The 26,766-nt window shown below is 50.6% G+C and overlaps 2 protein-coding genes across 6 annotated transcripts; one reads left to right on the top strand and one right to left on the bottom strand.

The window, feature by feature from the left end:
• Positions 1–12,879: 12,879 nt before the first annotated feature.
• ISG20L2 (interferon stimulated exonuclease gene 20 like 2) lies at positions 12,880–18,274 on the bottom strand. Of its 2 annotated transcripts, none has more exons than XM_027529905.1 (4): positions 17,947–18,274; positions 16,502–17,350; positions 14,482–14,682; positions 12,880–13,781 (listed from the first exon to the last, which is right to left on the bottom strand). In XM_027529905.1, the coding sequence occupies exons 2-4, from the start codon at positions 17,234–17,236 to the stop codon at positions 13,668–13,670; spliced, it is 1,050 nt and encodes a 349-aa protein (XP_027385706.1). In that variant the 5' UTR covers positions 17,237–17,350; positions 17,947–18,274; the 3' UTR covers positions 12,880–13,667. The 2 variants fall into 2 exon arrangements, with proteins under 2 accessions (XP_027385706.1, XP_027385714.1); XM_027529913.1 differs by having other exon boundaries at positions 16,502–17,243; positions 17,947–18,030.
• Positions 18,275–18,318: 44 nt separating this feature from the next.
• On the top strand, positions 18,319–26,633 carry RRNAD1 (ribosomal RNA adenine dimethylase domain containing 1). 4 transcript variants are annotated; one of them, XM_027529858.1, is made up of 8 exons: positions 18,319–18,761; positions 21,300–21,424; positions 21,576–21,768; positions 22,241–22,303; positions 22,547–22,690; positions 24,408–24,892; positions 25,675–25,859; positions 26,293–26,633. In XM_027529858.1, the coding sequence occupies exons 1-8, from the start codon at positions 18,651–18,653 to the stop codon at positions 26,412–26,414; spliced, it is 1,428 nt and encodes a 475-aa protein (XP_027385659.1). In that variant the 5' UTR covers positions 18,319–18,650; the 3' UTR covers positions 26,415–26,633. The 4 variants fall into 4 exon arrangements, with proteins under 4 accessions (XP_027385659.1, XP_027385689.1, XP_027385668.1 ...); XM_027529888.1 differs by having other exon boundaries at positions 18,622–18,761; positions 21,661–21,768; XM_027529867.1 differs by having other exon boundaries at positions 18,622–18,761; positions 21,616–21,768.
• The last annotated feature ends 133 nt before the right edge of the window (positions 26,634–26,766 follow it).

The following is a 26,766-nucleotide window of genomic DNA, read 5'->3' as shown; positions in this document are numbered from 1 at the left end:
CGGCCGCCCCTCGGCAAGCGTCTTTGAAGTGGGAGATCAAAGGACGGGGGTAGGGCACGGCTCCACGCGGAGACCCAAGTGGGAGTGGGCGAGACTCTGAGGGAGAGGGCCGGGAGACAAACAGAAATGGAAGTCAGGCAGGGAGCTTCGGAGACAGGCCAGGAGGCCGTAGACCGCCGACCGCAGAGGAGCAGGGTCGGGCACGGGGAATAAGGTACTCCTGAGAGAGCGGAACCCGGGGGCCCGTTCCGCGTTGAGGGACGCTGCGGCCCCGCTGCCCTCGGCCGATCGGTGCACGTGGTCCGGATGCCCTTAACGCACCCCCAGCCCCGCCACCCTCCCGGAGCTGTCCTTCCAGCTTCTTCCGAGGCGGGGAGAAAAATCCCCACATCTGGTCGCAGCCCTGGCCCCACCCTGCCAGCGTGGCCAAGGGTGGAGCAGAGGACCAGCTCTGCGAGATTCTGGGCCTTTAGAGCCTGGAACAGTCTAGGAGGTTAGGGGCCTTAGTTGGGGAGGACCCCCGTGGAGGAGAGCCAACGGAAAGGGGCTGGAGGATTTACCAAAGACTGGAGAACACGCTGGAGGTCCAGCCTCTGTGCTGTAAAGAGGAAAACCTCTGAATAATGGGTGTGTAGGGAAGATAATGCAACTAGGGTGACTCTGGCACAGGAAGGATGGAGATTAGACTGTAGAAAGGGCTTTTGACGCCCCCCACCCCCCTCAAAAACCAATAAAATGTCAATTCTGAAAAAGGAGCTGGAGGCTTCAGCCTGGTTTTAGGGTTCCAGGTTTTGTGTAGGGGACTTTAATTGCGGGGAGCAGGGTAGGGGTTGGCCTGGTCTTCTGCAAGTGAGGGGGCAGCGGGTCGAAGGGCTCTGGGAAGATGGATAGACAAAAGCAGAGACGGTGGAGGGAAGGGGTGGTCCCTGGGGGGTGCTTAGGGCTTGGGGTTGAGGCACTGCTCCTCCCCCATCATTCGGCTGCAGCTTCGCTGTAGGTAAAGGGAGGGGGATTAGGTTTTGACAGTGAAATCAGGCTCCCAGCCAAGGGGATGAGGAGACGCTGGGGGAGGGAACGGGGCAGAAACCAGACTCCGGCTGCCTCTCCTGCCCCCTCGCTGCCCCCTGCCTCTTACATCCAGGTCTCCTGTCCCTCTCCGCTCCAGCCTTCTTGAGCCCCCAGGCAGAAGAGTCCAGTCTCCTCCTCAGTAGGCATCTCTCCTACTGCAAAAAAGAAGGGCCAGGGCTGACCCTCTCCTCCACAAGCTTGTGACTAAGGATGTAGAAACCTCACCCAAAAGATGGTCACCAGGATGAGGGGGGCCTGGACCTACAGGAGCACAGAGGAGGGATGTGGTCTGGCTGAGGGAACTAGAGGGGCTGGAGGTGGGGTCTCCCTGGGGTGGAGGCAGGCCAGCCTGGGCCCACTCCCCTCCCTCCACTTCCTCACTCCCCCCACTCCACCCCCACCCCCCACTGGCCAGGCAGCCAGAATTACCAAAGAGACAGAAGTAAGACAAAGGGAAGTTGGGCTGGGAGGAGAATTTTTTCCAGATGTGAGTGTTTGTGGTTTGGCAGCTCTGGGCCTGAGCTCCAGCCCCTGCACCCCAACCCTGGCTGAGAGAGTTTGGGCAGAGGGTCCAGAGCATGGTGCTGAACAGCCAGGCTGGAGGTTTCAGCCTCCAGCAGCCCTGTTACCATAGGAGCATGGAGGCACGTGTGTAAGGGGTACTTAGGAAAAAATGCAGGGGAAGGGGGTTGGGGGGCATGAGGCTGGGGAGTAGTGGATGAGAGGGCTGGGGGACAGGGAAAGGGGGCTAACAGAGGAGGCTGGGGGAACCCAGGGGCAAGGGGCAGTGGCTAGAGCCCTGGAACCAGGTGATGGGGAGGAGCTTAGCCAGCATCAGTCACTCAGTCACAAACAACTGGCTTTAATTTCCCGCCGGGATCCATAAGGAGAAGGAATTTCCTAGTGTCGCTGGCCTTTTAATTATTACCAAATCTGCTGCAGATCTGCCTGGGGCAATGCGTTCCCCTTTCTAGGAGCCTGGGTCATACCTCTCTTGGGGCTCCCCCAGGAATTTGGAGACTCAAGTCGGGTGGGGGGGGTGCCAGATTGGTGAGAAAAGGTGGGGGAGCAGAGGCAGGATAGGGGTGAGGAAGAAACAGACAAGCTAGAGTTAGGAAAGAAACATTCTGGAGCTTTGTTCCCATTGCAGTGTGGCTATGTGGAAAGTGGCTGGTTTTGCAGAAGGAATGCAGATGGGCAGGCTCCTGAATGGTTGCAAGAGTAGGGTGTGAGTGGATGTAGATGTATGCACAATTAAGGGGTCTGGGGGCTTGGGAAGAGGAGGCTGCCCCACCTCTCTCCACCATTCCCTTGAGGCTGAGTCGGGGAGGAGTGATGGCAAGAGCGGGAGTGTTGTGAACCCCTCACCCTCACCCCCAACGGGGACCGGGAGATTCCCAGCCAAATGCAGCACTTGTAGAAGGGCCTCACCCTGCGCAGTGTTATTGCATCTGCTGGATCAGAGAGTTTGTTGGCGGAGAGTCATGTAGAAATTAAACCCAGGTGGGGCTGGACACCTGGGTCTCTGCCATACAGGGTAGGGGCCACGAAGGAAGCAGGAATTCTATAGAGGGTGGGAAGTGGGAGAGTAGAAGAGAGGAGCTGGGCCTTCCCCTGGGCAGGACAGCTGTATATCCTGGCCTCCCTGAGCCCTCAGGATTCCGTGCAGCACGGAGCATAGACTTAAGCATCCTGCCTCCAGGTCTGCTCTAATCCTCAACATTGAAGGAAATGTGCTGTTCTTGTGTCTCCCTGGGCTTAAGGACCCAGCATTTTTCAAATCTGTTAAGGCCCGGCTCTGATCCTCCCCAAATGAAATTGCCATTGCAACAGGATAGATGCAAGACCAAAAAAAGAGCTTCCAGCAAGCTAAAGTGCAAGCTGGGAGTCAGAGAGTAGAAAGGAGGCAACTCATTCCCAGGAACATCTGGGCACAGGAGAGAGATCCTGGGAACTAGGGAAGGTATGGTCAGAGAATCTGAGTGATGGGGGAAGGGGCAGCCAGACTCAAAGGAAGGTATGACAACGGCCTCCGGAGCCAGCCCTGGGGCCCTGGCAAAGGGGGAGGCAGGTGGGGTCAGAAGCGCAGAATGCGAGGAGGGAGCTGCCTGTGACAGGAGGGATCACAGTTAGACCAGGGGAATCTGCAGGCACCCGGGCAGCCAGGCGGCTCCTCTGTTGTTTTTGGCTCTGCTACCTGGTTTCAGCTCCATCTGCCAACGCTCTCCTCAGGGCTGGGCTGGGTGCACTGAGCTGGGCAGGCTGAGCAGTGGAGGGGGGAAGGAGGAGCTGGGGGTGCACTGGCAGAAGACATGTCCGGAGATCAAATCTCTGTTCCCTGAGAGAGGCCCCTGGCTCTGTTCGCCTCTTCAGGGGCAGGCGCAGAGGTGTGGGCAGTCATCGAAGAGCCTGGAGAACCCCTGCACAAGGCCTGGGCTCTTTGTTCTTCTGCTCCGCTACCCTGCCTCCACCACCCAGACTGCTTCTTGCCAGTCTGCCGTGGTAGCTCAATCCCTTCCCCCACGTAGGCCCTGCTCCGTTTTCTCTCCTGCTGCTACGTCACTCCAGTCGTGTCCGACTCTGTGTGACCCTGTAGACGGAAGCCCACCAGGCTCCCCCATCCCTGGGATTCTCCAGGCAAGAATACTGGAGTGGGTTGCCATTTTCTTTCACTTTCTCTCCTACTGCAGTGAAAAACACCAAATTTGACCCCCCTTCCTCTAGAGCCTCCTCGCTTCTCAAGAGAACCTCCAGGCTGAGGTGGGGATTCAGTGTGGCACGGATTGTTGGTGGCAGCTGCCAACATCTGAAGCCACATGGCCCTGGGCCTGACTCTGGCCAGCCGTGGCCCCTTCCCCACTCGGAAGGAATCCCCCCAGGGCAACACTGCTGGATGAAGAAGCCAGTCAGCCCTGTGACCTGCTGTAAAACTCCTGGCTTTTATGATGCAGTGACTAGGGCCAGATCCCTGTGCCATTTCCACTCTTGGTACTGGCCCCTTAACCCCTGGCAGCCCAAGGCTGTAGCTATGAAAAGCTTGGCAGAGTGGACCTTGGGTTTGCATGGTACCTGGGGACAGTGAAAAGATGAACAGACCCGGGAAAAGATGAACAGCCTGCGGTCCAGCCCAAGACATTTTCTGGGGAGCTCAAGCCCCCTCCCAGATATCTCTTCTCCCACTTTCTGGGGATGAGAAATGGAAGAAGAGCCAGGGCTCCACAGAACCCCTCTGTCCATTGAGACAATCTGGAGTTTTTGGAGGAAGAAAGAAGTCGACAGGGCTGCAGGCTGATTCGGGGCTACATTCCTCCTCTGGCCTGAAGTGCAGAAGGTGGGCACTGGGCCAGATAATCAGGCTCTGAGACTGAAGAGGAAAGAAGTAGGGGGTGGTGGGAGAAAAGGGTGAGATCCCAGAGAAGAGACTGAGGGGGCCCTAGGCCTAGGCTTTGAGGTTCTGTATGGAGATAGAAAGAGAGTATTGGACCCACTGTCCCTGGGGCGCAGGGTAAGTGGGACTGACAGATCAGATTCAGGAACATTGGCCAGCTCGGGGGCGGAGGGACACCTCTTCAAAGCTCCTTAGCACTCCCATTTCCCTCCTTCTCTAACCCCCAAAATGCAGCTACTGTCTCCAGATAAGACCTGGTAGTTTGGCCCCCAGCCGGGCTCCTAAGGAAGCTGGCTGTGCTAATGGCTCCAGGGAGGAGGCTGGAACCCCAGGAGCTGGGTAATAAGGACCAGCTTCCCCAACCCCAGGGCCCTTCTTGCTGCAGACCAGGCCCAGAACAGTGGGCCAGACTCCCCAGAGACAGAATCAGAGCTACAGGGGGATTTGAGCAGAGTAAGGATGGGCTCCAGGAGCCCAGATTCCTGGTCCCTGCCCCCATCCTCCCATCTTGAGCAGGGAGGGAATTAAGAAGGGATGCAAGAGTTCAGAGTCTGGCCCCTTCACCAGGCTAGGGCCTTGTCCTTCCAGTGACCCCACCAACCTACCCCTCCTTATAGTAGGGCTGGAGACATGTGCGGGTAGGGGAGGCCCCAGACTGACCTAGCCCTAATGGCTTTCCCTGGGCAGCATGAACAAAATGGGAAAAAGATGTGTGAGGTGGGAAGCTCTGATTTCCTTTCCCCTGCAGGCGCCAGCTCTGGAAAATGTTAGCTGTCAAAGACAGACTGTATAGTCCCCCTGCCTCCCTCAACCCAGTACCCCTTCACCCCTCCCCATCCACCAGCACCCGCCTCCCACTGCCTGCCCAGATTCCCAGGGGGCACCGGGCTGGCTAGTGCCTGTGAATTTCAGTTCACTAGGCTGAGGACGCACACTGTCTGGACGAAGCCCCCATCTCTCCCTGCCTGCGTCTTCTCCACCAACCTGGGAAAGACATTCAGACGGGAGCTTTGGCACTTGGGGATCCTCAGGAACATGTCCCTGGGGGGTCAAAAGAGCCAGCAGATCCTGGATTTCACAATTGCCAACCTCCTCGCCACGGTCTCACACCTCTTGAATCCCAGTGCTCTGGGACTGTCGGCTACACATTTCCAGGTTTCCAGATGATCCGGATTTCTTGTTAGCCTTCCAGCTGAGCTTGCAGCAGCTAGCACAGAGAGGGTGCCATCCTGAGTCAAGGACACACAGGGTGTGCCTTTCTCCCTGCCTGGGGGCAGTGTGGTCTCCATGGGCCAAGTCTCTCCTCTGATGAGCTCCCAGACCCCCTGGTTCTAGGTTCCTAGGAGTCCCAGGGAATTGATTCCAAAGCTGGGAGGAGGCAGTTCCTGCCTTGGAGTGGAGAGTGGGCATGGGGGTGGCTAACCTCGCAGGAAAGCAACAGAACACTCTTCCCTTGCTCTAGCCCAGGCTTCTTTGATCCGACCCCAGATCCACCCTCCCACCCTTCAGGAAAGCTTCCCAGACCCACCCACTCTGCCAGCCCAGCCCAGCATCCCTGCCCCAGCCTGAGGTCTCAAGCTGCCAAGGTTGGATTATCTGCCTCTGACTTCCCGTTGGTCATGGGTGTAGGCTCCATCGCCCTCCTCAGCTCTGAGAGCAGGGGCAGTCTGCCTTCTTCCTCCTTTGGTTATGGTTTGGATCCATCTCATGGAGTCTTTCCAAAGAAGGGACTGAGTAGGATTCCACAAGATAGAAGGGAGTGAAGGACCTGGCCTTTCGGTGAAGCTGCCTCTGGTCTGGGGATGCCAGACAGTTTGGGTTCCTGGTGCTGCAACGGACAGGAGGGTCAGGGTCCCGGGCGAGGGCCCAACCCTCAGTGCCCAGGTCTGGGAGAAGAGTGGCTCTGAGCCCGCCACTGTGCGAGAACTTCCTATGCTGCCTGGGGTCTGATCCCAAAGCTCACTCTTAAACACTTCAGAATGGAATCTGGTTAAGCCTGGGAGAGGATTAAGATGTGCTTGTCTTTCCATGCCAAATTCTTAAAAATATCTTCTTTCTCTGCCTCTCCCTCCACCCCTACATCTCTCAAAATCCTATGCATTATATACACTCTTTCAAAGAAAGCACGGAGTTGATGGTATCCCTAAATAAGGCTAGGAGCTCACATATTAAAGAAAAAAACAAAACCAGCAAAGTCAGCACAGTGAAGCGGTAGGAGGGCAGAGAGCAGAGCAGGAAAAAAACCTGTGCAGCAATTCTAAAAGACCAGGGGCTGGGGTGGCAAGGGCTCACCAGGACCCCTCCCCGAGCTCAGCAGTGCCACTAGATGTCACTTACCCATTTAGTCACTGCCTGGAGGAAATGGTGCAACCCTGACTGTCCACCCAGAAACGGTGGCAAACCTCCACCCCTGACCACACACTGGGTCCCCTACTGGTGAGGGTGCGTGTACTTCCTGAGCTATCTGGTGGGCTAGTATGTACAGGAACTTGGGTGAGAGTTGAAAGACCAAAGATGCCAGTCTTGGCTTACACATCTGTTCAGCATCAACCGCACAAGAGATCATCTATGTGTGCAAAGTTAATCAGTTTCAGATAAGGCTACTTACCAGCTCCTCCGCCTCAACTCCTGTCATCTCTGGCCTAGATTACAGCAAGAACCTCCGCTTTGGTTTTCTGTTCCCACTCTCTTCCAGTCACAGCACCCACGGGGAGTCCTTTAAATCCTGAGTCAGTTCACACCATTGTTCAAAACCCTGCACTGGTGCCCGTTTCACGCAGATAGTAAGTCCCAGGGCTTACAATGGCCTACAAGGGTCTATGTCATGGGCCTACGTCTCCCCCTGCTCACTGACCCCCCAGCCCCTACCCCCTCCCCTTGGCTTCCCCTGTTCCAGCCATGCTGCTCCCTAAATATATCAAGCATTACTCCTGCCTTTGCACTGACCTCTTTCTCTGGAATATTCTTCCCCCAGATATTTACTTGACTTGCTCCTTCACGTCTTTCAGTTCTGCTCAAATGTCACTTCCTCAAAAATGCCTTCTCTAAACAAACCATCTAGAATCTTATGTACACATATCTGCCTTATCCCCTTACTTTTCTTCATATCACTCATCATCCCCACTACAAGGGAGGTCTGTGCAGACTCCACTGGCCTACGATAGCACCTGGTTTGTGCTCAGTAAATATTTCTTGAACAAATGGATGAAAAGTGAATGACTTCAGCCAAAATCAATGACCACTAAGGCTGAAAAAAATATCTTTCATTAGTACACTTGTTCTTGATTTAATCATTTATTTAACTGTCCTTGAAGATTGAAGGCAGGAGGAGAAGGGGACGACAGAGGATGAGATGGTTGGATGGCATCACCGACTCAATGGACATGAGTTTGGGTAAACTCCAGGAGTTGGTGATGGACAGGGAGGCCTGGCGTGCTGTGGTTCATGGGATCGAAAGAGTCGGACAAGACTGAGAGACTGAACTGAACTGATAGGTGCATAAAAGAGGTACTCTGATAAAAATCAGGTCTGAAAATGAGAGGGATACAGCCATACAGCCGTGGTGGAGGCCATGCCCACTGGCTGGGAGAGTTCAGAACTCTCCATGATGCCCCAGCTGCCCTCTTAGAAATCCCAACCCAGCTCATTAAGGCTCAGAGAATGTGTTTATGCATCTTCAACTCCTTGTTTGCAGCATCTGTCCACCTCAGGTCCCTGAGGATCTAGCTCAAGCTCCCCATCCTCCTGTTTCTAGTCCTGGGGAATTCCCTGGTGGTCCAGTGGTTAAGACTCTGGGCTTCCACTGCAGGGCACATGGGTTCCATCCCTAATCAGGGAACTAAGATCCCCACACACTGCGTGGCACAACCCCCCAACTTTGCCCCCCACAATATATATATATTCATATATTCATATATATATATATATGAAATCCTGTGGCCCCCTGGGGGCTTCCAGCACTTACTCAACAGGTCAGCCTCTCAGGTCCTTGATTCCACAGACTTCATCAACCTCGTCTCCATCTAGGTTTAGGCACTTGCCTCGGGGACCACACACTGTCAGCTGTGAGCATTTAAACTCTTCACTTTTCTGTTTGGGTTGCTGAATGATGCTAGAAAAAAAATGTGACAAGCAGTTTGCAGGGGTCCTGCAAATTCACTTTCTGACCTCAATCAGGAGCTCTGCCGTTGCTCAGAGGCCCTTCCTTGTGTTCTCAGTCAGCTCACTCTCCTGTCTTCTTGGTGGCTGCTCCACACTGTCTTTATTCTTTCCAAGTTTCTGTCCCTTGGCTTCCCCCTCATACTCAGCTGACCATTCTGCCTCCAATTTAATGAGCAAGCAAGGTCACCAGACCCTAATCACTTTATTCCACCATCATCCCAAGCCAGCTCCAAGAATTACCTTGCAGTAAAGTGGTTAGGACTCTGCGCTCTTAACACCAAGAGCCTGGGTTCAATCCCTGCTCAGGGAACTAGGACTACACAAGCTGCCACGTGGCCAAAAAGCACCCCAAAACAAAACAAAACCCAACCATCTCCACCTGCCATCTGCCTTACCGTTTCCTCTTTTCTTTCTGACCCAGCAGACAAGGGATCCTGATTGCTGGCCAAGGCTAAGCTTGGCATCCCTCCCCTCTACTCTTTCAGGATCCACTGTAGCTTAATTCACCTGCCCTCTCACGAGCCAAGTTATGCTCTGCTGGCTTTGTCTATTGGCGCCTTCAGCCCTCACACTCCCACAGCAACCCTCATCTGCTTCCCTTCAGAGCCAACAAAGAACAGCCCACAGCCACTCCTTCCTCGCCTCGTTTATTCTCCAGCCCGTCTCGGCTGAGCTGCTGCCGCCCCTCTCAGACGCTGCTCAGATAAAGGGCACTGAATTGCTACAAAACAGACCCTTTTGTTGGCTCTCATCGGACTGGCTGTCCATGCTGTTAATGCTACCTCCCCCGTCCTGGGAGGAGTCTCCTTAGCTGTCCTCTTACCTGATGGTCCTCTCTCAGACCTCTCTTCCTCCAGCAGCTTCTAAGGACGGGTACTTCCTGAGACTCTGATTTTGACCTGCTCTTTATATGCCTTTATATAAAGGCTTCATTCCAAGCCAAGGCTTTTATCTTACTATTGTGCTCTTGTCTCCTAGTTTCCAGCCCCAGATCTCATTTACTCTGCTAAACTCCAGTCTGGTACATCCAGCTGCTGGCTGGATATCTACACTTGGGTATCTTCAAGAAGCTCAAAGTCAACCCAATCAATACCCAAGTCATCTTCCTCAAAAACCTGCTCTCCTGCCCACCATACACTCTGTCTTGGTTAATGGCACCACTGCTGTCTATCCACTGTAGTTCAGAAATATCAAGGCAACCTTTAATCCCCTTGCTCTGATCTCTAAATCTTCTTGATTCTACCTTCTCAGTGATGCTCATATGCACCTTCCCAATTCATTAATTCAGGACTACATCACTGCTCATCAGATTACTCAAACAGAAGAACTCATGTTCTGGCCCTACTCAATCTTGCTTCCATTTGGCTGCCAGCATTGTCTTCCTAAAACCGAAATCTGATCACATCACTCCCCTATTTTAAATTCTTCGGCGACTCTAGACAGTGCTTGCCACAGGGCATTGATATCAATTTACTGGTTTCTCTGCTTCAGGTTACTATAAGCAACTGGGGGCACATGCCATTTCTGTGTGCCTAGCACAATGCCTGGCACATAGCAAGTGTTTAATAATAAACATTTGCGTGGCAGGATGCCAACCTCATCAGATGCTGCCTGGCTGTGTTACCAACCCAGTCGGAGAGTGGTTAAGAGCTGAGGCTCCAGACAGACAGACCTGGCAGGTCTGCATGCCAGCACTGCCAACTTCCAGCTGTTTAGCCTAGGGAAGATGTCTTACTTTTCGTCAGCCTCAGTTTCCTCAACTGTTCAATTGGAATACTACCATCTCCCTTACGGAGAGTAGGACCACGCTCCTAAAGACTCAGCACAGTACCTGACTCAGAGAAGCACTCAACAAATGGCTGCCATTATTATTATTAATGATAGCAACCATTAGCTAGACTTCAAAGTTAGAAGAGAACCCCAGGATTTTAACACCAGAACCACTGAGGCTCCTAGGAAGCAAACTGATTTACCAGCACAAACTGAGTAAGTAGCAAAATCAAAATTGATGTCTAGTGTCTACATAGCAATAAAATGCTGTTCTGCTATCAACTGTTTGGTGGACTTGCCCTAAGTTACAGGGTAAATGAAAAGTGCATTGTGAACAATACACAGCCTGTAATGCAGGATATTCATAAGTGCCCTTGGCAAGGTACAGCTGCACACATGGGAATCTGTGTCTCTAAACTTGGACTTAGGCTAATGTGCCTTGGGGCAAGTTCATAATTACAGTACTGTTCATCTTTCCTTCTGTCAGCTGTAATCATCTGTTAAACTAGGAATCAAGTGATTCCTTGTTAGAGTCTTGATTCAATCAGTGGTTTTTTTTTTTGGCTGTACCACGTGGTTTGTGGGATCTTAGTTCCCTGACCCGGGATTGAACCTGGGCCCTCTACAGTGAGGCTGTGGAGTCCTAACCACTGGATTCCCAAGGAATTCCCTCAACCAGTGGCTTTTAAGGGTAGAGAGAATGGCAGCACTATGACCTGAAATTTCAAAGTACACTTCCCCTCCCAAGAATCACTTTACTATATGACATTTCAAAAGATCAGTGTGTTTGGCAGCATATACTTCTCCCACTCTTTTGCCCTTTATCGTTCTCACCTGCAGAAGGGGGCTCAGCATTAGGAAGTATCAAGACATGGAAAGAGTATTTGTCGGAAGAACATTTGTTTTCTTGTGCATATGCTCCAAAGGGCCTCAAACTTAAGGCAAACCAGGACTTGCTGATTGGTATTTAGGTAGAAATCTGCAATGGGGCTTATCTGTCATCAACTGGATGAAGCCTGAGAACAAAGGGGCAGAGAAAGAAGGGGATTAAAGTACAGGGATCCCCAGGCACCCTGCAGGGTGAGCTGGGCTCTGACCAGGAAGTATATGAGAAAAGAGCGGGAAAATGGTTGCAAGGTCCTCTGGTCTCCAGGTTCTTTTTGGTGAGCAAAAGTGAGACTTAGCCCTTCCCAATGCTGGACGGAGGGCGCCTGAGTCGGAGGGTGAAGTAGAGCATAAAAGCCAAGTGCAACTAGAGATTACCATACTAAGTGAAGTAAGTGAATAAGAGAAAGACGAATACCATATGATATCACTTATATGTGGAATCTAAAACATGACACAAACGAACTTGTCTGTGAAACAGAAACAGACGCACAGAGAACAGACACGTGGTTGCCAAGGAGGGAGGTGGAGGGGATGGATCAGGAGTGTGGGGTTAGCAGCTGTAAACTGTTAGATACAGAATGAACAAGGTCCTACTGCAGAGCACAGGGAACTATATTCAACATCGTATGGTAACACAGTGGAAAATAACATGAAAAAGACTATATGATTGTTATATATAACTGAGTCACTTTGTTGTACATCAGAAACAATATTGTAAATCAACAGTATACTTCATAAAATAAATTACCCAGCCAGGTACCCTAAAACCTGAACTCAAAGGAGAATTTTCCACTTAGCTTCTAGTTTCCTGATTGCAATGTAATTAAGACTCACATTCATTTAAGACTTGTAACCCGTTTTTGGTGTGACCTTCCTACATTATTCCCACTTAAGAGATGTGTAAGAGCGCCTAGCGCTTCTTTGTGAAGTGTCATGGACATTGCTTATGTTGGGTTCAACAGGAACCAACTTGCTCAGAGCTCAACAGCTGCCTGTTCAAGCAGATGCTGTAGTGCGGGACACAGCAGCAAGACCACGTCCAAGGTCTCATTTGGCTGCAGCAAATTCCCTTCTATAGGCAGCCGCAACTGTGACTCTGGCCTCTGGAGCCAAAATAGCCACTCAAGAGGGCAAGAGTCTCGGTGTATACACGGAGTCTGCATTCTCTCAAGACAGAGCGCAGACAGTGATCCCAGCCACAAGGTCAGACCTGTGACTCACTTTCCCAACATCAGGGTGTGTACCACCAAGGAAGAGCTGGCAGGAGTAACCAGGCTGGCGTCACCGAGCACCTTTCTCCCCCGCTCCATCCCTCCCACATGCCCACTCTCTGAGTCACTCTCCTGGTCACATACCCTGTGTGAGGGTGTTCGTGCGGCTTGAAGCGTCGTTTCAGGTGTGCTTGTTGATCTGTGGTAGGGCCGAGAAGGCAGCAGAGCACACGGGCGACAGACAAAGGCTTGGTCAGCGCTTCCCGATGACTCCCAGCAAACCAGGGTCCATCAGTGTCATCCAAAGACCCAGCCCCCCTGGCAGAGCTACAGTGCTAAGGAGTCTGTGGCAAAGCTATTTAATGTGAAGTTATAAAGAAAACACCACACAACTGTTTTTCCTTTATAAAAAATTTATCAAGGGAATAATTTGCATTTTCAGAGGCTTGGTTTAGCAAAGTAAAAGACTAAAACTCATTGAAACACTTTAAAATTCTTCTTTAACCTAGCAAGTGGGATTTAAATTAAATAAATTCTCTATCACTTTAGGAGACTGCTTTCCTAAATCAGAAAAATTGATTTCCAAGTCACTCTCTTACCTCTGCTGCCCATAACCCTAAGGAGAAGTAAACCTCACCAGGAATGGCTCCTCCGGAATTCAAGGTGGAAAGAATAGGTGATATCCCAACACAAACCAGATGTAGACTCTGAGCAGAAAGCAGAGTCTGAGAGATGCATTGTGATCATACAAGTTATCATCCAACAGGATACTTCTGAGAGTGAAAGAGAGTGCTGTTAATTGCTTGAGAGGAAAGGCATAATGAGACACATGGCCACCCTAGCGATAAGGCAGTTTGGGAAAAGACATTTCCCAGTTTGCCGTGCCCTTTGAAAGTCAAAAGACTTTCCCAGAAGCAAAGCACCTTGGGACACATGGTTAGCACCATTTAAGAGGTAAACGGCCCGGGGGTGGGTTCTGACATGGAGGCGTCCTCCTTCCAAGTAACGTTAACCAGACACACAACACCTGAAGTGAATTTCAATGGATGCTAAGCCTGGGGTGCAGCCTCCCTCTCCCAGAACCCCTGGCTTCCAAGGTGCGGCGCTGGTGGGGCTGTCCATGGCCCACTGCCCCGCCCTGGCTGTGTTGCTGCTTCCGCCTGCCGCATCGCCAGTGACCCCTAGTCTTTAGGGGGATTCTGGGCCAGGTGCTGTTCCCATTCAACTTCAACCAACTTGTACAGCTCCATGGTGGCCTGAGCATCTTCCACTGAGGAATGTCCACTTTTCCCAGCCTGAACAGGGGAGGAAGAAAAGAGCATGAGGCTACAAGAGGCCGTTTCCTCCCTTCCCAACTGGTTCTCTCCAACCTCAGTGATGCTGCTGCTTGTGCAGTTAGCGGGCTGCAAAGGCAGACCTCTGGTGGGGCCCCACTCATCACCTGATTTCAGGGGTTCAACTCCTATACTATGGTGTGCCTCAGTCCTTTCTGTGGCAACAAGTACACACCATATTGTTCTACATTCTTCTGTAGAAGCAGAACAGACCTGATCATAGACAGACCTTCTGAGTCTTCCATCTTCCCTAGTTCCTTAACTAATCTATGTATGACATGTCTATACTCTCATGCCAGGCAGACCACCCCCTCTTTGACTGCCAAACATATGAAATACTAAGAGGCCCCTGAAGCCACTTTATGGTCAGTTAGGCCACCACATCTACCTGCTTCCCATTTTTCTTACTTAGGGTTTTAGTCCCACTTTTAGGCTTTTTTCCTTTTCCAAGTACCCTGGGGAACACTCTGGGAAGCAGGAAACAAGAACTGTTATGCCTAAGTAGAGATGGACCTCTCTGCCCAAAGTTCTTCCCATCAGAGCATCTCCCCCTGGATCTTTCTACAGTCAGAGGAATCTGAGTGTCAGAGCCTGGAGAGCGGCACCAGGTGAGCCTTTCCCGTCCAAGCCAGGGGTCTGGCAGCCTTTGGGGAGACGCTACCTGGATGTCCCGGTTCAACAGCTTCTTGGTGAGACTCTTCAGAGACATGGTGGCATTCTCTGGGCAGTCAGCCTTACGGTTGAGGAGGGGGATATGAGAGGTGTCTCGTGTGAGGGACTTGGGATGAATGTACTGAAGGGCTTTGAAGTCGTTGTGGATGGCATGCCCCACCACTATCTTCCCTGCCAGAATCTTCAAGATCTGAAACAGACATGGAAGAGGAGGTGGTAAGAAGCACGACTCACAGATGCAGCCTCTGCATTCTAAAAGTCCAACACAGCTCTAAGTCCTCCTAGGCTCTTTTCACCACTTGCTCACCTGTCTCATCCCTGAAATGCCTTCTCCCACAAGTTTTCTTTTACCTGAAATCCATCTCCTCTCCCCGAGGTAAAAGTAGGCATCTTTCATGGTGTAACCCTGTTTGGACGCCTAGCCAGTGGTTCCTTATTGTCGCATTAATTTCTACCTCAATGTGATGTTCATGTAATTACCTAGTTCAGTCCTGGCTTGATACTTGAAGTTCTTTAACCATGATAATTGTTACGTTGGCCTTAGATACAGGCTGGGACAATTACTGTAAAGATGGGCTCCAGGGAGGTAATGGAAGCCCCCAACTATATGCAAATTGATATGCGTATGTTTCTGTGTTTGTTTTGGGAGGGAATCTATGGCTTTCATCAGACTCTCAAAGGGCCTACAAGCTATAAAAAATTAAAAATTGGGAATTAAGAATTGGCAGTCCAGTGGTTAGGACTCAGCACTCTCACTGCCAGGGGGACCAGGTTTGATCCCCAGTTACAGAACAAAGATCTCACAAGCCTCAAGGTATGCCCCACCCCCTAAAAAAAAAGATTCATTTCCAATGAGGATGTCGAAAGAATATGCCATGAACTCTGAGGGCTGTTACCAAAATGGGGTTCCAAACAGACCGCGAAAGAGTTAACAGGCCTGGAATCAATGCCTGGCCTCTCAATGGGACCCCCTTGGAAGGGTACAGACTCATTTGAATGTACCTTGGTCTCATACCCCAGCTTGGGCACTGATTTTTATGATGAAAACCAGATATAGTCTAATCAACTTGGTATTTAGTCGCCCCTACAGTTTACTGACCACTAACACCTTTACTTTGCATTAATTTTAACACACAGCCTTCATTAAAGCTAAGTGGATGTGCTGTTTCAGACCCACCCGATCTTCTGACTCTCCCGAGCCTTTGCTCACACTTGAGGGTGCACAGGATGTTCTTTAACTCTTCATGTTCTTTCTAAAACCTAGCTGATGAAATTCCTCCAACTTACTGCTCTGGCATATGAGAAATTACTGGAACAGTGTGTCTAGACAAGACAAAGAATGTGGAGCTGAAATTACACAGTGGATCAAGGGTGCCCTCTGGAGGCCTTCCAAGACCAGCAGCTCCTTTCCGCTTCCCCTCTACCAGTTCATCCTCCTTTCCTGTTCATTCAGCGTGCCTCCAGTTTTCAGCATAGAGCTTACAGTGGCTAGGATTGTTCAGTGAATGAGATGAGAACCCCAGCATATCAGGCCTGTGTCTTTTACCCCCTTCACTGCAGGCTGCCTGTTCCAGTTATCCACCAACTTTCCACACTGCCACAGGCCACTTCTTGCTTGGGAAGCGCCCTCCACCTCTCTGTTCTCAACCCCAGCCCCACCTCTACAAGGTATTCTCAAATTGAGCCCTTTCCCCCTGGCACTCATGCCTGCTACTCTGTCCATCACAGGTTGCTGTTTTTCTAGCAGAGTCCCAATTAGCCAGATGAGGATTCCACTTGGGATCTAAAACAGATCTAATACAGTTTATTACACCAGCTATTTGTAAGTTTCCAGGTTCTTACCATTCTTCATCCCAAAAGAAAAGCCTTCTTTATCTGCTACTCCCATCCACTCCAACCATCCCTCCACAATCCTTTGGTGCCTTCCCAGAGTGATATCCTTTGCTGAAAAATGATTTGGACCTTGCCCTATCTGCTTCGCTGCTACCACCATCCCTCATGCCTCCTACCTGGTTCCGAGCAATCTTGAAGGGTGTAGCATTCACCATGTGCTGCTTCCGGATACCACTCCATCTGGTCCGGTAGTCCACAATGTGGCAGGGGGGGAGGATGTACTCATCATAGAGCACATCTCCGTCGTAGTTGACAATGCTACATCGAGCCAAGGAACTGACATGCCCCTTGGGTCCAGTACCCACCATCTCACAGTCAATTGCCACCATCTTCCCCGGTATCTTCTGGGATACCCCAGAGTATTTATTCTCTGAATGTGTATGGGTGGAGTTCTGTGGGCCATTCTTGGGTGGAGGATTCTTCTGGGATCCCTTCTTCTGGGGGCGAGTTGGGTGGCTCTTAATCTTTGGTAGGGCGCTCTGGAACTCCCCCAGCAAATCTACTTTAGCCACAACAGAACCAGCCTTCTGTGAAGGGGCAGGAGTCAGCCAAGGCACTGCAGCTTTCTTGTCCAGGGACTGCTCTGACCCACTGCTGGAGGCAGCTGTTGTCTTCTTCTTTGGAAGGGGAGTGGCCTTCCAAGTGCCATCTACCCTGGGAGTTTCCCCTTTCTGTGAAGGTTCTGAGTGCAACTTAGGCACCTTGCTAGGGGGCTGCTTCTTCTTATTGAGGAAGCCTTTCCGTTCCAACAGTCGCCTCTTCTTGACAAATTTTCGGTGCTTGGCATTTCCCTCTAATGCCTTTTTGGGGGGAGGCTCGCCAAAATCCAGATTGAGGAGTAAGGTAGACATGATGACACTGGATGGTGAGAGAATAGTTGGGAAGAACAGCTTACAGATGAGAGGAAGATAGAAGACTCATCTGCTGAATCCCACAGACCAGCATTTGGAGGTTTGCAGCATACCCTAGGGAAGAAAGCGATCCTGATAACAGAGCCCATAGGCTTGGGAATCAATAAGACCCATCTTTGCAGGACTTAAGAGAGAGGAAAGACATCAGAATAACGTCTCAAATAATGTGAAATGACAGAAGGAGAACTTCATTCTGAACCAGGAAGCCTGGATTCTAGAAAGCTCCACAATTCACCAGCTGTATGGTATTAGGAAGGCCATGTCCCCTCTCTAGATCTCAGTCTCATTTGTAAACTTAGGGGGTCGCAAAACCAACTAGCTGAAACTGCGATCTACAACGCCAGAATAGGTGAACTCTATCATCTGCCCATGGAGGGAACGTCTAAGTATGCTCAAAGGCAGTGACAGGTTTGGCAAAGTTGACCTCTGGATTACCCTAGCATCCCCACGCGGGTCCCACGAGTAGAGATACAAATTCAGGCACTCATCTCCCTCGTTTCCAGGTGGGGGAAATCTCCACATGCATCTCACTCAAGTCTCTGTCCCACGAAAGGACCTTTGACAACACACACTGGTGGGGGAAGGAACCGAGTCTAAGGATCAGCTGCCATCCACGCCGCGGAGCCTGCCTCGCACGCTCACTCACTTACCTCCTAGATGGACCCGCTAAGACCGGAAGCGCCAGGAGCCGGATGCGGAAATTGGCGCGCGTCGGCGGTGCCCAGGCCGGCAGGCCCGCGGGTTGGAACGCGCCGGAGGCCGGCGCCCGCGTACCCGCACGGCCCCTGTCTCCGGGAGCGAGGCCAGGGATTCCGAGTGTGTGGGCAGCGGCAGCGGCGGCGGCGGCGGGGGCGGTGTGGGTGGGGGCGGGGGCGGGATGCGCTCCCCGGCCCCTCTAGCCCCGTGGAGGTACAACTCGAAGGTGTGGGGAAGCCTCGACAAACGGGAACTGAAATGCGCGGGACACCCCCCGGCCTCACTTCCGGAGAGGAGAGAAGTGTACGGGAAGGGGCGGGATCTGGAGGCGAGACCTGGTTCTTGGCCCGCCCCTATTCGTGAGCTGGGCACTGCGCGACACCACTGTGACGTCACTGCGCTGGCACCCCCGCCCCGCTAGTCTCAGACGTAGAAACCTTGGTGCTGTGGGACGTCGCGACCTGTGACGTCAGGAGTGCGCCTGAAGTCTTCACCCCCAGCCTGGAATCCCGGAAAGGCAACATCGGGGACCGGACACTTTTTCTTCTGAGACCACCTGAAGTGCTGAGCCCAGCCCGGGTCCCGGACCCGCGTGGTCCTGACCCTGGTTCTCTCCTCATTGCTTTCTCGCTCCCCGCGCCACCGTCTGGGCCCCGGAATGCCCGGGGTCTCCGCCCGGCGCCTCTCTCATGAAGAGAGGAGACAGCTAGCGGTGAACCTCACCCGGGTCGTGACGCTCTACCGTTCCATCCTGGACGCCTACATCATCGTGAGGCCACAGGGATGTGGGTGGGGTGCTCCTGCTTGTGTGATTGGCTACCTAGCCACGACTAGGGGAGAATCTGGAGAGTTAGCGTCTGATCTTTTTTTCTAATAGTTTTTTTTCAGTCTTTTGTCTGTACAAGAAAGGGTTAAAGCTGGGGCAAAACCCCCGATTCTTTTTTTTCCCTGATGACCTAAATATTAATATTTCTAGCATGTAGGTTGTTTTTCTAATCTCCTCGTGTCCAGAGTAATAAAGCGCATGGGCATTTGAGCCATGCTGCTGCGGCAATGTTGAACTATCCCAGCAACATGTGAGGTGTTTTCAAGAACACACATGTTCGTTCATTCAGGTTTTGAATAAATTCCTGTTTTGCCATGTAACGGACAATTCTAACTTTGAAGTTAACAGAGTCGGACTAGAATCCAGCCTTCCCTATCCTGTTAACATTAGGCATAAAAATTCCTCCTAGCCCCAGATCCTCAGCTGTAAAATGGATCCCATTTTGAAGGATCATTGTGAAGAATAAATGAGATGATGTATAAATGCCACCAGCATCCACGGAATTATTCATTTCCCAAACCCAGAAGCCATCCTTGATTCAGCTCTTTTCTGATTCAGCTCTTTCAACAAGTCTGTTGATTCAACAGAATTCACCAAATTCACCCATATGCCTCCATTGACACTGCTACCACCCTAGGTCAAGCCAACATCATCTCTCTTCTGGACTACTTCCTAACTGATTTCTGTATTTGCTTCCTCCCTTCCATACCCATTTCTTCACAAAACAGACTGTTCTAAAAATGTAAATCTGATCGTGACATTTCTTGCTTCCTAGGTACTCTGGGATTTCACAGGTGGCGCTAGGGGTAAAGAATTCGTCTGCCAATGCAGGAGACCCAAGAGATGTGGGTTCAATTCCTGGGTTGACAAGATCCCCTGGAGTAGGAAATGGCAACCCACTGCAGTATTCTTGCCTGGATCCTAATTATAGTTACCATTACCTATAAAACCCTACAAGCTCCCTTTTAAACCTGATCACATTTCATTCTCTCCCACATTCACTATACTACATATACACTGGCTTGATCAGGGCCTTTGCACTTACTGATCTTCCTGGAATGTTTTTCCTCAACAGAAAGGCAATTGAGTAGGGTGGTTAAGGGCAAAACTCTAGGGTTGAATTGGTTTCATATTCTAGCTGTACTACTTACTAGCTTCTTGACTTGGACAGATTAATGAAATGCATTAACATATATAAAATGTTACAGTATCTGGCATATTAAAGTATTCTGTATTTGCTACTACCTGAATTTTTAAAAGTTGAGATAGAATTGACATGTAACATTTTAGTTTCAGGAGTGTAATGTAATGATTCCTATTTGTATATATTATGAAATAATTGTTCAGTAGCTAAGTTGTGTCTGACTCTATGTGACCCCATGGACTGCAACACACCAGGCTTCCCTGTCCACCACTGTCTCCCAGAGTTTGTTCAAATTCATGTCCATTAAATGAATTCATGTCCACTGCATCAGTGATGCTATCTAACCATCTCTTGCATCAGTTAATATCCATCGCTGTACATAGTTAATTTTTTTCTTACGATGAGAACTTTTAAGATCTACTGTCAGCAACTTTCAGACATAGAATATAGTAGTATTTACAACAGTCACCATATTATACATCTCCATGACATTTACATTGTAACTGGAGGTTTGTACTTTTTGACCCTCCTCACCTATTTTACTTACCTCCGCCCCTGCCTCTGGGCAACCAAGGCATGCAGTGTTTCACATGTGCTGTATTACTCTAAGAGTACACTCTCAAACTCTCCATTATGTTACTGTCTCATTAGTGTTTTATTGTCTATGTGGCTCTTGATGTTACTTGAAATAATTTCTTTAAATGTTAACTCTGCAAGAGCAGCGATCTTGTCTGTTTGTTTTGTTGTTTGTATCCCCTGAGCTTAGGATAGAACTTGATGCCTAAGCAAAGCTCCAGAATTTGTGTTGAACAAATAAATGAATAAAAATACATTCTGGCAGGGAATCCCTGGTGGTCCAGTGGTTAGGACTTGGCGGTTTCACTGCAGAGAGCCCAGGTTCAGCCCCTGGTCAGGGAACTAGGATCCCACATGTCACATGTGATGACCAAAAATAAAAACAAACATTTTGGCATATATAATGTCTGGCGTCTGTGGTGTCTGGCACATGTAACAGTAGGTTACTAGATGGTAACATACTGATAGTGTGTGTTAGTCACTGCTGTGTTAAGGAGGCAGGTGCAAAGCCACCACACATGCCCTTAAGTTCAGCTGAGTGGCGGACACACATATAAATAAGGGGGACTTTGCTAAAAGGAGAAGTGTGTCCAGAATGCAATTTGGGCTCAGGAAGGAGGGGAAGGCTAGAGCAGACTTCAGAGAAGTGACTCCGATGAGGAGAGGTTCCTGCTAGTTGCAGCTGGTGGCCATGTGTTGTGTGGGTAGGGAAGAATGGGAGGGGAAGTAGCCTGTTGATTGCTTCTCCCTTTCCCCTGCAGGAATTTTTCACAGACAACCTGTGGGGCACACTCCCTTGCTCATGGCAGGAAGCACTGGATGGACTGAACCCGCCACAGCTGGCCACGCTGCTGCTGGGGATGCCCAGAGAAGGGGAAGTGGCCAGGTATGGGCAAGAGGGACCCTGTGCTGGGGGACTCGGAGCTGAGCCCTGCAGGGAGCCATTGCTCAGTCTCACAGGGGCTTCCTGGGTTGTAAGCTGGCACACTCAGGATGCAATGGGACTATTCACTGGGGGCCTGGGCGGGCTATCTCAGGTACAGGTCGGTGTGGCCACTCACCCTGCTGGCCCTGAAGTCCACAGCCTATGCCCTGGCCTTTACCCGGACGCCTGGGTTTCAGACCCCCTCAGAGTTCCTGGAGAATCCCAGCCAGAGTTCCCGACTGACAGCTCCATTCCGGAAACATGTCAGGCCCAAGAAGCAGCATGAGATTCGGAGGCTGGGAGAGGTGAGGAGATGGCTGGGGTACAGGTAGTATCTGGGGGCCTTGGGGACTCCTTAAGCCTATGGATTACAAAGGTTTGGGCACCTTTTATCACCTATAGGACCAGAGGCCCTAGAAGGTCCCTTCCTTGGCAGGTATACTGTAAGCCTATCTTCATCCTTTTGCTGGGTTGATTGGTGGCTATAGTTGAATCACTGTCTTATTCTTGTTCTGATAATCTTCACAGTCTGCTGATGGCATCACAGCAGGACTCTTGTTCTATGGGGACTGAATCACTGTCCTGAGAGGAGCAAAGATAGTAGCCTGAGCCGGGGTCAGCACACCCTATTTTGGTTTCCATGTCTCTTGTCTCTTCCATGGCACCCCCTACCCGTCTTCCTCTGCCATCCTCAGCTCCTCTCTGCTCTCCTTATGAGTGTTTGCCCTGGGAGCCAACAACCAATGGCCAGGGGGCCTTTGTTCCCTCTTCTTTCAGCTGGTGAAGAAGCTGAGTGACCTCACAGGCTGCACCCAGGTTGTGGATGTAGGCTCAGGCCAGGTGAGCCAGACCCATAATAGTCTGCTTTTGTTTTTTGTGTTTTTTTTTGTCATGGGGATAGAACAACTAGAAGGCGGGTTGTCAGGCCCAGAAGGGCAAGTAATAAGGAATGCAGGAAGTAAGCTGGGCAGAATTTAAGTCTCTGGGGGCCTGGTACTCAGATGTCCAAACCATAGATAGGGATGGGGACTATGTAGGGGACCCTGAACAGGGCTGTCTTTACCCCTCTTCTTTTGACTCCAGGGCCATCTCTCCCGCTTCATGTCGCTGGGGCTGGGGCTGATGGTAAAGAGCATTGAAGGGGATCAGAGACTGGTGGAGAGAGCCCAGCGCCTAGACCAGGAGCTCCTACAGACTCTGGAGAAAGAGGAGAAGAGGAACCCAAAGGTAGACCAGCTCTTCCTGCAGCCAGGACCATGAGACCAGGACTGACTTGGCTGAAACTAGGCACCAACGCTGAATTCTCTCTTTTATTTTTTTATTTTTTTTTTTTTTTATGTTTCTTTTTTTCTCAAGCTGCCTTCAAGATCTTCCCTTTTTCTTTAGTTTTCAGCAGTTCAAGTATGATATGTCTAGCTGTATTTTAGTTGTTTATCCTGTTTGATATTCTCTAATCTTTTTGTATTTATGGTTTTATATCTGTCATTAATTTGAAAATCATTTCTTGGCCATTATTTCTTCAAATATTTCTTCTGTCCCATTTCTTCTGTCTCCTTCTCCCCTTCTCCCCTCCTCACTTTGTCTCTTTTGCTTTCTCTTTCTCTCACTTTTTCTCTCTCTCTTCTCCTCCCTCCCTTCCTCTCTCTCCTGTGATGCCAGTTGCACATATATCAGACTCTTTGATATTGTCCCACAGCTCTAGGATGCTCTGTTCTGTTGGGGGTTTCTTTTTCCACTTTTTTCTTTGCATTTTAATTTGGATAGTTCTACTGAATTATCTTCAGGTTCACCGATCCTTTCCTTCTCTGTGTCAAAACTACTGAAGCCAGACAAAAGAAATCTTTGTGTTACCATGTTTTCTGTTTCTAGTATTTCCAGTTGATTCTTTAGTCCTAGAGTTCTCATCTCTCTGCTGAAATTGACCCACCTAATTTTAAAGGCTTTCCACTTTTTCTACTAGGTCCTTTAACTTTATTAATCATAGTTCCTTTAATTTCCTTGTCTGATAAATCCAGTATCTGTATCATATCTGCTGCTGCTGCTGCTAAGTCGCTTCAGTCGTATCCGACTCTGTGCGAACCCATAGACGGAAGCCCACCAGGCTCCCCCGTCCCTGGGATTCTCCAGGCAAGAACACTGGAGTGGGTCGCCATTTCCTTCTCCAATGCATGAAAGTGAAAAGTGAAAGTGAAGTCTCTCAGTCGTGTCCGACTCTTAGCGACCCCATGGACTGTAGCCCACCAGGCTCCTCCATCCATGGGATTTTCCAGGCAAGAGTACTGGAGTGGGGTGCCATTGCCTTCTCCGTATCATATCTAGTCTGGTTCTATTAATTGCTTTGTCTCTTAATAGTGTGTGATTTTTTTTCTTCCTTCTTTGTATGCCTTGTAATAATTTTTGTTGAAAGCTGGACATCTATTGCAAGGCAATAAAGACTGAGGTAAATAGTTTTTATTCCTGGAAATGGACACACCTTTCCTTCTACTAGGACTTTAGTGTAAGAGATTGAGTCAGTGTACTCAAGAGCTGACTTGCTTTTGGGTTTTGTTTGTGCTATAGATACTCTGAATTCTCTCTTTTAAATGTCTCAGCTCGAGACGGTGTGTCCCTGTTTCTGCTACCTCCTTCACCAAAGCCTCATCTTAAAGGCACTTTCTAGTTAAAAAGTGCTTTCTACACCGATACATCCTCCTCACAGCCAGCTGTACAAAGTGGCCAATCAGGTATCAGCCTCATTACAAATGAGGAAGCTGGTACTCAGAGATGAAAAGATTTGCAGTTAGTAATGACAGACGCAGTATCTATCCCATTTCCTCTGCCCCAGTTGCTCTCCCACCTTCCTCCTTGGGAAGGAACTCAGGACAGATCCCTTCCTGTGGCCCGAGGTGGTGTATGGACAGGAAACAGGCCTCATATCTGCCTTTGTTCTGTCCTACCTCCACAGGTGGTCCAAACTGGCCCTCGTCACCCCCCACACCACGTGGTTAGGTGGGTGGACCCCATGACCCTGTGTGAGGAGCTCCTGCTTCCGCTGGAGACCTCACCTCAGAGCAGGGCCCGCCTGCTGCTGACGGGCCTCCACGCCTGTGGGGATCTGAGTGTTGCCTTGCTGAGGCACTTCTGCTGCTGCCCTGAGGTGGTGGCCCTGGCTTCAGTGGGCTGCTGCTACATGAAGCTGAGTGACCCTGGTGGTTACCCACTGAGTCAGTGGGTGGCTGGGCTGCCCGGCTATGAACTGCCCTACAGGCTTCGGGAGGGGGCCTGCCATGCCCTGGAGGAGTATGCTGAGCGGCTACAGAAAGCAGGCCCCAGCCTCCGAACCCACTGCTACCGCGCGGCACTGGAGACCGTCATCCGGTGTGCCCAGCCTGAGCTCCGGCGGCCAGGCGTGCAGGGGATTCCCAGGGTCCACGAGCTCAAGATCGAAGAGTGAGGCTGGGGGACGGGGCGGGGGGGTAAGATGGGGGGCATCACCTACTTGGGGTATGATTCCCCTCCCACCCCGACTTGTCAGCGTGTCCTAAAGAAAATCTAGATGTGCTGGGTTGGGGGAGGGGGTAGTGACTGAGTTCTGAGACAGCTTCAAATGTTCTTTAAAAGGCAGTTGTCACTCTTTTATCAAATTTTTGAAATGATAAAAATATGGCTAAATAATTGGACATGTGTGCGTGCTAAGTCACCTCGTGTCTGACTTTTTGCAACGCTATGGACTGTAGCCCCCAGGCTCCTTTGTCCATGGGATTCTCCAGGCAAGAATACTGGAGTGGGTTGCCATGCCATCCTCCAGGGGATCTTCCTGACTCAGGGATCGAACCCCACATCTCTTAGTCTCCTGCATTGGCAGGCGGTTCTTTACCATTAGCGCCACCTGGGAAGCCCAAATAATTGGTTTGTCTAAAAATAAATTTTTGGATTGATTTGCTATTGAATGGACAGTTCACGGCCAGAAAACTCTTTAAATAAAAATGCATCTTAAAGGACTTCTTTGGTGTTCCAGTGGCACTCCCAATGCACGGGCCCCAGGTTCGATCCCTGGTCAGGAAACTAGATCCCACATGGCACAACCAAGACCCAGCACAGCCAAATAAATATATATATATTTTAAATGCATCTTAAGCTAGAAAAGCAGAGCTGGAATTGAATTAGAAACAGACAGTTTGAATGGAGGAGTGACTTTCTAAGCTGAGTACTGTCTATGACTGACCCAACAGATATGTGCAGCGGGGGCTACAGCGGGTGGGGCTGGACCCCCACCTGCCACTGAATGTGGCTGCCCTTCGAGCTCACCAGGCCCAGGAGAACCGTGTGGTGGCCTTCTTCAGCCTGGCCCTGCTGCTGGCCCCACTGGTGGAGACGCTGATTCTACTGGACCGGCTGCTCTACCTTCAGGAGCAGGGTGAGGGGGGCCACACCAGGGACCCAGGGCTAGAGGGGCTAGAGCTCTAGGGGTCTCCTTCAGGTCCCCGCCCCTACACCTGCTGGGACTTGGCCCATCACCGTGGTGATTCTAGGACCAGTAGCTGTTTCAGCATCAGACAGGGGTTGGGGGGGTGCTGTTAATGCAAATTCCTGCTGAATCTGGATGCCTGTCACCATAGGATAGGTGAAACATCCCTGAGGCGCATCTTAAGCCAGCATCCCTACAGTGTGTTGAGGCTTGCCTCCTCCCAAGTCAGCATCTCGGGCACTCATGTTCCTGGTAAAAGTGGGGTTTCCTTAGATACCCTTGGGCCTCTCCTATGCGGAGAGGAGCTATGCCTACAGGTCAGGCAGGAAGTGGGTACAAGTTTGTTTCAATTCTCTCCTGAGTAGCCTTGCCTTTCTCACAGGCTTCCACGCTGAGCTCCTACCCATCTTCAGTCCCGAACTCTCTCCAAGAAACCTGGTTCTGGTGGCCACCAAAGGGCCTCTGGGTGAGGCCTTCTCTCTTCTGGAGACTGAAGACAACTGACGCAGCCAGAGGAAGGGCGCATCTCAGACCCTATCTGAAACTGCCAGGCACCATGCTGGGAGGCAGTCTTTGCCTCCTCAGCCAGAGAACCAGCATCCTGCATCCTCCCTGGCATCTGGGTTCCCTACAGACCAGCGTCATACTCTTTCTCTCCCTGTATATGTTATATAATATTATGCAGAAGTTTATTTTCAATTTATTAAAAAATTGAAATCTTTACTCGTCTACCATTTCTATTAGGTATAAAGGACAGACCAGCATCCTCCCTACTGAATCCTGCTGAGGTTCTAATTTAGGTCTCATACTCCCAGTCCCTGCAGTCTTCCTAACAGGCAGCGCCCTGTTATTCAGA

The sequence above is a fragment of the Bos indicus x Bos taurus genome, chromosome 3 (assembly GCF_003369695.1).
Source record: "Bos indicus x Bos taurus breed Angus x Brahman F1 hybrid chromosome 3, Bos_hybrid_MaternalHap_v2.0, whole genome shotgun sequence".
Taxonomy (NCBI): domain Eukaryota; kingdom Metazoa; phylum Chordata; class Mammalia; order Artiodactyla; family Bovidae; genus Bos; species Bos indicus x Bos taurus.
This window is presented reverse-complemented; position numbering and strand designations above follow the sequence as displayed.

Bases quoted from the DNA above. Each gene is read 5' to 3' on its own strand.
- ISG20L2 (XM_027529905.1), bottom strand. From the start codon at position 17,236: ATGTCTACCTTACTCCTCAATCTGGATTTTGGCGAGCCTCCCCCCAAA. The intron at 14,683-16,501 runs GTAGGAGGCATG...TGTCTGTTTCAG, and splicing joins TCAAGATTGCTCGGAACCAG to ATCTTGAAGATTCTGGCAGG. The intron at 13,782-14,481 runs GTAGCGTCTCCC...TCCCCTGTTCAG, and splicing joins TGTTGAACCGGGACATCCAG to GCTGGGAAAAGTGGACATTC.
- RRNAD1 (XM_027529858.1), top strand. From the start codon at position 18,651: ATGCCCGGGGTCTCCGCCCGGCGCCTCTCTCATGAAGAGAGGAGACAG. The intron at 18,762-21,299 runs GTGAGGCCACAG...TTTCCCCTGCAG, and splicing joins TCCTGGACGCCTACATCATC to GAATTTTTCACAGACAACCT. The intron at 22,691-24,407 runs GTAGACCAGCTC...CTACCTCCACAG, and splicing joins AGGAGAAGAGGAACCCAAAG to GTGGTCCAAACTGGCCCTCG.